The 11,773-nt window shown below is 45.9% G+C and overlaps 1 protein-coding gene across 2 annotated transcripts; it reads left to right on the forward strand.

Moving 5' to 3' along the window:
• Window positions 1-454: 454 nt before the first annotated feature.
• edem2 (ER degradation enhancer, mannosidase alpha-like 2) lies at window positions 455-7,930 on the forward strand. Of its 2 annotated transcripts, none has more exons than XM_079238404.1 (11): window positions 455-656; window positions 1,136-1,246; window positions 1,372-1,411; window positions 1,498-1,603; window positions 1,699-1,824; window positions 2,682-2,893; window positions 2,971-3,112; window positions 3,193-3,317; window positions 3,392-3,536; window positions 5,425-5,546; window positions 5,626-7,930. In XM_079238404.1, exons 1-11 carry the CDS (start codon window positions 565-567, stop codon window positions 6,106-6,108), a joined length of 1,704 nt encoding a protein of 567 aa, XP_079094530.1. In that variant the 5' UTR covers window positions 455-564; the 3' UTR covers window positions 6,109-7,930. The 2 variants fall into 2 exon arrangements, with proteins under 2 accessions (XP_079094530.1, XP_079094531.1); XM_079238405.1 differs by having other exon boundaries at window positions 552-656; window positions 1,027-1,246.
• Window positions 7,931-11,773: the final 3,843 nt, after the last annotated feature.

Raw genomic sequence — 11,773 nt, forward strand, 5'->3', positions numbered from 1 at the left:
AAATTTCATAAAATCTCTTTTTTAAAAGCCAGATAGTTACACCACAGTGTCTAGTGTATTTCTGTTGGTACCACTAAATGAGAGATGTTAGAAATGTCCTTTAACAGCGTATTATTCACAATTTTTACAATGTGGCAGTGGGGAAGGGGGGCCCTGGAGCACTCTGGCCCTAGGGACCTGTGCACTTTTAATCTGACCCTGGTCAGGACGTCAGCGCTGTCCTCCTAACTAACCCTAAACTAAACAACCCACTCGGGATTTTTTTTAAACCTTGATTAGTGATGAAAGATGAAAGAGTCAAGATAAAAGAGTGAAGAACCACATGTTGATAGTCAGTACGTCACCATTGATAGTCAGTACGTCACCAGCAGCGTCCAATCAAATCAAGCCTTTTAACATTCGTCAGCACACGGGATGACGCATGCGCAGTTGGCCCACTTCCTGGTTCCTGACAGCTACACAACAAAAGCAACAACAACCCTCCTGTTTTCTGGTTTTCCGAGCTGTTTTGGACTCTTCTGGTAATATCCTGTCCGTCTGTCCTTCTGTCTGCGTCGCGCCTCGATGCGCGCTCCCGTGTGCGCGGCGCTGCTGCTGTGGCTGCTGCAGGACGCAGCGACTCATCAGTTCAGTGGGGAGGAGATGGCTGCGATCAGGTAAACTGTGGTCTCCTGCAGAGCTTCTGCTCGGAAACTTTATGTTCTGCTTTGTTTTCATGTTTTTCCTCAAGAACTAAAGCGTCGAATTGTTAAACTTTAACTCTGGTCAGACTGTGTAAAAAAATAAAGTATTTTTCCTTTAGATTATTATTTATTTATGTTGTTTATGTTATAAGAGGGTGAGATCTAAAAGTGGATAAAGGTTTTAGTTTTCATCCTTAACTTTATCCATCATGTCCATGTTTCAGTCCTTCATGTTCCTCCCAGGAAAAGTTTTTATAACTTTCCCATTTATTCATCGCCACCATCGAGACTTTGTAAACCTGAAGAGTTTCAGGTTTTATTTGGTCTCATTCTTCCTGTCCAGTTACCTGTACCCTCCTCTTCATCACCTCGCCTTACCTGTACCCTCCTCTTCATCACCACGCTGCTCTGATGCAGAACGACGTGGTTCTTTAACCCGCTTCATGTCTCAGGCAGCGCATCAAGTCCATGTTCTACCACGCCTACAACAGTTACCTAGACAACGCCTTCCCTTACGATGAGCTCCGCCCACTCACCTGTGACGGACAGGACACCTGGGGCAGGTGAGCAGTGACATCACAGCCACCATAAATGATGTTTATATTAATAAGGATAATTTAAACCATTTTTTTCTTCCCCGTCTGGAACTTTTCCAACAGAAACGTGTTTCTCCGCTTCGTTTCCACAGTTTCTCTCTGACGCTGATCGACGCTCTGGACACGCTGTTGGTACGAACCTTTAGTCTGACGCAAAGCGCCTTGATGTGGAGACGTTCAGATGTGATGAAGTGACGTGGAAACGTGCTCCTCTGAAGGTTTTAGGAAACCACACGGAGTTCCAGCGCGTGGCGACGCTCCTGCAGGACACCGTGGACTTCGACATCGACGTCAACGCGTCGGTGTTTGAAACCAACATCAGAGGTAGAAACAGGTCTGTGTCTCCGATCCTGACGGGACTTTTCTGGTCAGAGGTCATCTGTCTGTGTGTGTGTGTGTGTGTGTGTGTGTGTGTGTAGTGGTGGGAGGTCTGCTTTCAGCCCACCTGCTGGCGGGGAGAGCTGGCATGGAGCTGGAGCCTGGTTGGCCCTGTTCAGGACCACTGCTGAGGATGGCCAAGGATGCCGCCAGGAAGCTGTTGCCTGGTATGAACACACACACACACACACACACACACACACACACACACTGGAGGAGATACTGGGAAGGTGGGGAAGTCGGGTCACAGCTGCTATGAAATGTAATTAATTTAACTGTAACCATAGTGACAACATGACACAATGACGTGTAAAACTCACCTTCACATGATAACAGAAACCCTTAAAAGAATTTTTTTCTTGGTTCGCAAATTTTCCTTCTGAGTTTTTTAGATTTTGGAGACAAAAAGTAATTTCCTGAAGCGTGTGTGAGAGGACAGCTGGAGGGATAAAAAGTAGGTGGATATAATCCCTCCGTCCGGCCTCTGAGCGCGTTTTCATGGAGCGTCCAGGTTTGTAACCTCGGCAGGATGACCTGGTGGAAAGGCTGAATAAAAGAGGGAAGAAGACGAGTTTCTGAAACGGTTGGCTTGCGTAGAATCATCTGGAAACCTGGCTGAGTGAAACCGTCGAGTGAAGATGTGGAGCCTTCTCTCCCGTTAAGCTCTGTGTCTGAACATGCAGGAACTTTAAACTGAGCAGCAGTCAGAAACCAGGCTCACTGCAGAAATGCTGTTTTTAATCGCGCTGATTTGATCAGACGCTCAGGTATCTGCTACCGCCCCCCTGTGGTCAGCCGTGGAACAGCTTGATCATCACAGTGGGGATGAAGATGATGATGAAGCTGATCTCCTGGCTGGGCGTCCAGCTGAATACTCCTCCTGCGTATCGATGGACTTGGAAACCCGTCTCTCCATTTCGGAGCCTCTGAAATCCTGAGCTCCTCCTCCAGAGGACTGCAGGACTCTGGGGGAGGAGTCTGGTTCTGGTCTCTGGGTCACGCCAACACATCTGGATCTGTCCAGCGTTCCAGACTCCGACCGGGATGCCGTACGGCACGGTGAACCTGCTGCACGGCGTCAGTCCCACCGAGACGCCCGTAACCTGCACCGCCGGCGTGGGAACCTTCATCCTGGAGTTCGCCACCCTGAGCCGACTGACTGGAGACCCGACATTTGAGACCGCCGCCCGCCGAGCCTTGAGGGCGCTGTGGAAGACCAGGTCCGACATCGGACTGGTAACTCGCCACCTCAGTTCAGTGAACGTCCCCGCGGTGGCGTTGGACCCGTCTGAGCTCTGTTCGCCTCTCCTCAGGTGGGGAACCACATCGACGTCCTGTCCAACAAGTGGGTGGCTCAGGACGCCGGCATCGGCGCCGGAGTGGACTCGTACTTCGAGTACCTGGTGAAGGGAGCCATCATGCTGCAGGACGAGGAGCTGCTCGGCATGTTCCGCGGTAAAGCTGCTGGTTCTGACCCGACCCTGCTCGCTGACGCAGAGAGCGGCTTCACTCCATCTGCTGTCGTGTGTCCTCAGCGTTCGACCGGGCCATCCAGAACTACACCCGCTTCGACGACTGGTACCTGTGGGTGCAGATGCATAAAGGAACCGTCTCCATGCCGGTTTTCCAGAGTCTGGAGGCCTTCTGGCCCGGCCTGCAGGTAAAAACCCGGACAGGACACGAACCCGACAATCACACCGTCTTCGCTGACTTTGTGGGTTTTTTGTCCTTTAGTCTCTGCTGGGGGACCTGGACAGCGCCGTGAGAACTTTCCAGAATTATTACTCGGTGTGGAGGCAGTTTGGGGGTCTGCCGGAGTTTTACAGCATCCCTCAGGGTTACACTGTGGACAAGAGAGAAGGGTACCCTCTGAGACCAGGTAGGACCAACAAACCAGCTGCTTTCAGGAGAAACCGGCTTCTTTTCATCCCAGTTCTAGCTTTGAAACGTGCAACGGTTGCTGATTGGGTGATCAGAAGTCTGAGGTGGGGGTGGGCGAGGCACATTTGCATATTTATTTCCTTCTGTGTTTATAAATGTGCCCTGCGATGGACTGGCCAGCTGTCCAGGGCGACCCTGAATCGGATTAAGGGTTAGGATAATGAATGTTTATAAATGTAGCTGTTATTCCTCATTCTTTTAGTATTTTCCAGCATAAAACATTTCCATCTTTTCTGTCTTCAGTTTGTTTTGAGTCGAGTCGGTTCAGGTGGTCAGGATTACTACGGTACACGTGGAAATGTACCTGTATGTACTTGTGAAATAACTTGACTCTGACCATAATGTGTCATTTTCACCGCTATACCTGCGACTAAATATTTCCTTTTCAGATCTATGAGCTGTAATGTAAACAGGCTAAATATTAAAACTTTGATCGTGTACTTGTACGATGTGAACAAACGAGGGCACAGCTGTGGAGTTTTTCTCATTTCCAGGTTGTTATGCTGTTCTTTTACTGGTCAGAAAGTTGACTCCATGTTTCATCTTTGTGTGATTTTCTTTGTTTTTGTTTAGCTTTTCTGACTTTCTGCTCAGTAACGATGAAGGTTTTATAGAAGTATTCTCTCTTGTTGGGCTTCACGTCTTTCTGGACCTTCATGATGTTTCTAAGGTGAATGTGGGGTCTCTCCCTGGAGTCTCCTGATGATTGACTGTCCATCATCATCATCATCATCAGCTGATGGCTTCCTGAGATATTTACCTGGTTACACTTCTACTAAAACACTCAGGTTGACTTTTTTAGCTTCTGTTCCTCCTCAGACATTTCTTCATCCTTCCCTCGCTGATCCGAGCCGTTTCTTCTGGTTTCTGCTGAAAGGAAGGTGGTTTTCTTTTAGGAGGTAACATTTCCACCTCCTACTGCGTCATCAGACAGCAACATATGTCTCCTCTCAGCTTTCTGTAGAGACTTGCGTTGTACATAAAGCCGTTGTGAAGATACATGCTGGGTTGGAGGCAGGAAAAATCAGGTGCGATTACAAACACGTTCCAGAGAAAACGCGACAGATACGTGTCACGATGTTTAGGACAGGGTGTGAAGATCCAGGTCAGGTAACTGAGTTGGCTTACAGACATGATGTACAGTCGCATCAAAAACATTGCAAACACATCAAACATCATCTCTTCACACCTCGTTTGAGCGCGCCTTCTCATCCAATCAGGGAAAATGGCTCCCAAACACGAACAAACAGCACGGTCACATCTTCTGAAGCGTTAGAACTGCACTGCTCTTAAAACGTTTGGTTTTACACCGGGGGGGGGGGTGTAAAACCTTGGCCCAGATGGACGAAGCTGAAACTCTTCTATCCTACAGTCATTTAGCAGACGCTTTTATCCAAAGCGACTTACATATATACCTAGATAGGCACATCGAGGGGCTACTTGGCTCAGTGTCTGTTCTGTTCAGTACCTCCTGACCTACAGCCGCCCCAGCTCTTTGTTTGAAAAGGTGCAACTCGTCCCTGAAACGACCCCAGCTGAGCGTAGAGGGATTCTGGGCGGAGCCATGTGTCTCCTGTCAGCTTCCTGGACCATTTAACAAACTGGGAAAACGAGGTTTTAGAGACAGTCTAAAGCAAAAGACGCAGCAGGTTCAGTAAAACCGAGTGTCATGGTACCGTCACCATGGTACCGTCACCATGGTACCGTCACCATGGTACCGTCACCATGATGGTCCTGAAAAGTATCTGCATGAACATCAAACACACCGACCTTCTGTGTGTGTGTGTGTGTGTGTGTGTGTGTGTGTGTGTGTGTGTGTGTCACAGAGCTGATTGAGAGCGCCATGTACCTGTTCAGGGCGACAGGTGACCACACCTACCTGCAGCTGGGCCTGGACGCTCTGGAGTCCATAGAGAAGATCGCCAAGACGCCGTGCGGATACGCCAGCGTAAGTTTGAGCGTCGGGTGTCGCATGCCGATCTCCCAGAAAACTGTCTGAAGGTTTTTTCCCGCTGCTCCTCCTGCAGGTTAAAGACCTGAGAGACCACCAGCTGGACAACCGGATGGAGTCCTTCTTCCTCGCAGAGACCGTCAAGTACCTCTATCTGCTCTTTGACCCGTCCCACTTCCTGCATGGCGGGGACATGGAGGAGGACGGGTCCTGGGAGGAAGGTGGGGAGGGCGGGCAGTGTGTTTTAGGGATGGGGGCGTTCATCTTCAACACGGAGGCTCATCCTCTGGACCCGGCGGCGCTCTACTGCTGCAGCCGCCACGCCCAGGAACGCCAGGAGCTCCGGGACCTCCTTCTCAGCCTATCACAGCCCAGAGGAAAAGCTGGCAGCCAATCAAAACGGCCAGCTGAAGAGGCCCAGGACCCTCCCCCCGCCCAGTCAGACAGCATTGCTCTGAAGCCGGGAGAGAAGAGGACGCCCCCCCTGCTGTCCTGTCCCGTCCAGCCGTTCAGCGCTCGACTCGCCATCCTGGGACAAGTTTTCACCGACAACACCTGACCCCGCACGCCGCGGGGCTTCAAGCCGGACGCAGTGCCTCACCGGATCATAAGTCCGGACTTCTTTCACCATTTTGGGAAAAATTAAGTTAAAAAATGTTGAATCTGATGCAAGTTTTTTTTTTTTTTTTACGTTTGAGTCTAAAAAACTGGTCTGTGCTGCTCCGAACGTTTGAGACCATGAAGAAGCTTCCGCAGAGACTCCACCCCTTCCTCAGGAAATGTGCTAATCAAGCCCCGCCCACATTGACCCCTGACATGGGAAGCTATGAGAAGAAGTTAGCTGAGGCTGGCTGTTAGCTGTTAGCATGTCTGGACTCAGGCTTTTGCGCAGGATCCTCCATGTTCTGCAGGCTTCAGAGTGTCCCTGCTGCAACGCACCTGATTCAAACCAGTGTTTGTTCAGCAGACATGTGCAGAGCTTGTCTGAGTCAGGTGTGTTGCAGCAGGGAGACAAACGGTTGTCGCTAACGCTGAAATTGTGGCAGCTGCAGTTAGCTGCACAGCCGTTGCTGCTGCTGCTTTATGGCATAAAAATAAGCAAACTGCAACATCCACTGCGCTGGTTCCACAATGTGCTCCTTCAGACACACCTGGACAGGTTTATTACCGTAATACGAACGCTAATGTTATCATCTCTTTTAGCATTGAGCCTAGCGATGTAAACGTTAGCTTGTTATGTGCTAAAACAATGTTAACTGCATCCGACTGGCTTCTCTGGATGTGTTCAGAAGCCGAGAGAGACGTTCACTGAACAGTTTCCATGAACCCAACCTGGACAAACCAGAACCAGAGGTCTGTAATCCAGTTCCCAGACAGTAAAAGTCCAGTCCAGCAGCAGTTCCAACCAGTTCCTAAACCAGCTGAATGTAGTCATCTCAGCTCACCTGCAGGTAGATCAGCCTGTTGGTAGAAACGCCTGGTCTAAATGCACAGAACATGGCAAGACTTTTACTTTATGGCACTGGGATTATACACCTCTGTCTAGGACCAATAAACCACTGGAAACAACTGGTTTTACTGGGTCTGTTTATTAGAAAAACATGTTGCTTTGGGAATGTTTGAATATTTACTGGAAATATTGGATCTAAATGAATTAAACATCGTAAAAGTTTTTTATTTAACTTGAAAAAGTTTAAATTTATATATTTTTTCATTTAATCTCAGATGAAGTCATTTCAGACTTTTAGTTATATTTAATTTAAACATTAATTATAATAATAGAACTTTTAATTCAGAGGAAGATGCTGCACACTGCCGGCCAGACGACTGATTACTCTTTGCAACTAACACTTGGATTTGCAGAAAGTCTTTTTCCTGGATGACTCGTGACTTCACATCTTGCTAGCCTCCTGCTAACTTCTCACAGCTTCTCATCCCATCATGTAAAAGATGAGCTCAGGCTCATCTTGCTAGTCTGGTTTCTTCTGCTTCCTGGTTAAAGCAGGGGGTCTAACTCCAGTCCTTGAGGGCCGGTAACCGTCTGGTTTTTGTTGTTTCCCTCTACCAACACACCTGATTCCAATCAAATGGATCCAGCAGCTTCTTGTCAACCTGTGTATTAATTTGAGTCAGGTGTGTTGGAGCATGGAGACAACCAAAACCTGCAGGAAACCGGTCCTCGAGGACTGGAGTCTGACACCTGTGGGTCAGAGCATTGTCTGCTGATGGTAATATCTTATAACACGTAAGAAACATCTTAAAAAGGTGTAAAAAAGTACAATATTTAGCTGGCCGGATGTTAAATCTGCCATCGGGATGATTAAAAACTCCACGTGGAGTTTCCACATCTTGGCCTTCAAATCATGGTGAATGTAGACGAGACCACTTTCTCCTGCGACTGCTGTAACTTAAAGGTTTTATATATTTCTATTTATTAAAGATGTTGTGAGATATTCACATGAGTTTGTTTTTTACTCAGTTGTCTGGAAATGGAAGAATTTTCCAGCAGAAATCAGAAGAGAAAGGATTTGGCTTCTGGAAGCAGTGCAGCAGTTTCGTCTTCTCATGAAGAAAACATTTAAAGTCTAATGAAGTTGGACCAAAGAAGTGAACACAAGTCGTGCACACGAACACGGAGGCCCTCTGCATTCCAGTTTAACTGGACTTAACATTACTCTGCTTCACATCTGATCTGGAAGCAGAGTTCAACCAGAGTTCAACCACACATTTCAGATTTGAAGGCAAATGAGGACGATTCAGTTTCACTAAAACAACCAATAAAAACAACACAAATGTCCTGGAAAAAATAGTGAAATCAAAATGCAAAACAGGCGTGACATGATCTCCTTTCGCCCACAGACTGCTGGGATAGGCTCCAGCTTCCCCGCGACCCTGAATTGGATGAAGCGGTTAGGAAACTGAATGAATGAACATGATCTCCACACTGCTAAGCTCTCATCACTAAATAATTCAGCTCATGTCAGAAAAAGTAAACTGAAAACTACTCTTTAGGAAGCAACAAACAGAACTTTGATAGATGAAAGTTAACAGATTGCTGAACATATTGACTGCACGTAGATGCAGTTGTACTGGTTGTACTGGTTGTACTGGTTTAGAGCGGCCAGTAGGTGTAAGCAGTGGACCACAGAGTTTATGAATCGACATCCTGTCAGTCAAAGCAAACTACAAACTAAACTGCTGTTGACATGTAGTAATAATACAACACAAGTAACTGCTAATTAACTGAGAACTAATTATTTATAATTAACTTAATTTCATTTGATTTAGTTTAATTTCTGGTAAATAAAATAGTGTATTAATTTCAAGGAGAAGTGTTAAAATACCTCTGTGTTGATGAAGAAGAGATGACAGGTGTGCTGCAGGTACACCTTAAACCACCGGTGCTCATGGAAGAGATTGCTTCAACACGAGGAGAGCATTCAGATCAAATTGGATATAAAAATTTAATTCCAGATACTCAAAGTGGTTAGAAATAAAAGATATTTAATAAAAATGCGTCAGAATTGATAAAATACACCAATGCGTTTCAGCTTTTGCCTTATTAGGGGTGTATAGTAACACAAACAGCAGTTATTATTATCACAGGTGTGCACAAATGAGACCATGCAGCACCTCCTAGTTGATGTAGTAAAATAAATAAGTGACATGATATTTAGGAATATGAATTTGCAGGGTAAGCGTTAAAACATGCTAAAATAGTAAAAGAAAATCTAATCAGCCAATCACAGGGCAGCAGGTCAACACATTTGGTCATGTAGACTTCATGAAGACGACTTGAAGCTCAAACTGAGCTTTAAAATGAGGAAGAAAGATTCAAGTGGCTTTGAACGTAGAATATTGTTGGTCTGAGTGTTTACTGGGATTTTCACATATAACCATCTCTAGGATAATGGACAGACTGGTTAGAGATGATGGAAATACAACAGCAAGCACTGGTTTCATCCATGATCTGCAGAACATCATCTCTGAACACACAACCCGTCCAGCCTGGAAGCAGATGGTCTCCAGCAGCAGAAGACCACAGCGGGTTCCCTCCTGTCAGTAAGAACAGGAAACTGAGGCTACAATTCACACAGACTCACCAGAACTGGACAATAGAAGATGGAGAAACGTTGCTGGTCTGATGAGTCTCCAGTTCAGCTCCACATTCACATGGTAGGATCAGAATCTGCTGGAAACATCATGACAACATGGATCCATCCTGCCGTCAGGATCAACGCTTCAGGCTGCTGCTGCTGGGATGGTGGTGGAGGTGGGACCAGTTTGGTCTCTAAGTACCTACATGACATGTTTAACCACCACAGCCTACCTGAGCAGAGTCGTTTGTGCTTTTTAACCTGGTGGGTAAATTATTCTGTTAACAAATGACATGATGATCAAAACGATTGATCAGAACCATCAGAAAAACGTAACTGACAATAAAATGATGAAGGAAAATACCATTTTCTTCCTGGTTTGGTTTAAATGTTGCACGCATGACGTTTCACATGATCACCATGTCAACCAGCAAACAGCTGGACAGCTGCAGAGGCTGGAAACAAAACTGTAACACAACCTCTGGATGTCAACACCAGCTTTGTTTACTTTCCCCTCTTATCCTCACATATTTTTATTCTGTCTCATTGCTTTCTCTGTTCTCCTATTGTTTTACATCACCCTCTCAGTATGGGTGGGGTTCTGCACTTCTACTTGACCTTCTCCACCATCCCCTTCTCATTGCCTTGGTTCTCCTGTGTCTCTTGAAATGGTCTTTCTTTATCGTCTCTCCGTCTTTTTTCTTCCATTTTTCATTTCCCTCCTCTTTCATTGCTTTCTCTCTCTCTTTCCTTCCTCTCTCGGCTGTCTTTTCTCTTCATTTTCTCGTTCCATTTATTTTATTCTACTTTCATTTTTCTCTCCTGCTTCCATCTTTCTTCATCTCAGGGTGTGTTTCTGGATCTGTCTGTGTTGATGACTCCATCATGACTCGCTTCTGAGCGTGTTCTTGAGTTTATTCCAAACAAGTCTTTAAAAGAGGAGAAATAACTACACCACCCTTCTTCCAACCTCGTTGTACTTTGACATTTTGGCTGCTCTCTTACAGCCTGATTAACTTATTACAAACAACTGCATTCATGTCATCTGATTTTAGCTGCTATGACAGATAACACCATGTTTTCTACACACGGCCACCTGGTCTGAGATGTGAAGCCAATGAATCTGTATCTTAAAGTGCAATACCAGTGATGGCCACTGGGGGCTAGAACATCTCAGACTATGTTTGAGCCTTGTGAATTACCCTACAGACTCTGTAGGAACATTAAGCAGAGAACAATCAGGAGCATCTACATAGGGACAACTCAAGAAAAACTCGAACAATTATTACAGCAGCAAGCGTATAGAAACAAAAGTGTAGCTACTAGCGATTAAACCCGCAGGACTACACCAAACACCCTAGGTGGACACCTTGAGACACAGGTCCCAACGACTCAGGGACGATGACCTACCAGACTAAGCATTGGCTGAGTCGAGTGCAGATCCAAGCCTGAGTATCACCCACTCCCTGACCCCCATTCCACACCTGAGAGTACTGATTCACCCCAGGTAGCTAGCTATTATGGGACATCACTACTCCAACACACACTGGGTACAGTTACATGATGACTATTAATTTGTAATCAATAATTCAGAATTAAATAATTGAGAATTAACAGTATTATGCACTGAGTTTACATGAAAATATTTCTGAATGGAGGTTTAAATGGAAACAAGTGCTTAATTCCCTTTTAGATCTGCTGGTTGGGAAGGGTTCTGATTGGACAGGGGGCCGGTGTGACGTACTTATGTCTACCGGAAAAGCAAAGTTCACTTCCTGCATCTCGCCTTTTCGCTCGTAACATGAAAATCTACATAATAATGAACAGTTTCGCCACTAGTTTGATTATAATTTTGAAGCAGCAGCTCGATACGAGCCGACTACTTCACTTTTTTTTCGCAGATGAGAAGGAAGTTTGACCACCTGCCCACAGGTGGGTCCATGCTCATTAACATGAAGGTTCAATGAAGTTAAAAGTAATGGCAATTTATTTGGTATGTTATACATAAATACCTTATTTATTCTAAATAAGCTCTATTGTTGTTTTGCTAACATTTATCCGCAAACGTGTTTGTCCCAATGAGATGTCGTGACTCTACTGTGGCTTATGGAATAATGACAGCAAACA

This window comes from Telmatherina bonti (assembly GCF_933228915.1).
Source record: "Telmatherina bonti genome assembly, chromosome: 4".
In the NCBI taxonomy this organism is placed as follows: domain Eukaryota; kingdom Metazoa; phylum Chordata; class Actinopteri; order Atheriniformes; family Telmatherinidae; genus Telmatherina; species Telmatherina bonti.

What these genes read in the sequence shown, in the direction of transcription:
- edem2 (XM_079238404.1), top strand. Translation starts at nt 565, where the DNA reads ATGCGCGCTCCCGTGTGCGCGGCGCTGCTGCTGTGGCTGCTGCAGGAC. An exon ending in ACGCTCTGGACACGCTGTTG is followed by an intron (nt 1,412 to 1,497) that starts GTACGAACCTTT and finishes GCTCCTCTGAAG; the next exon opens with GTTTTAGGAAACCACACGGA. An exon ending in AGGGTACCCTCTGAGACCAG is followed by an intron (nt 3,537 to 5,424) that starts GTAGGACCAACA and finishes TGTGTGTCACAG; the next exon opens with AGCTGATTGAGAGCGCCATG.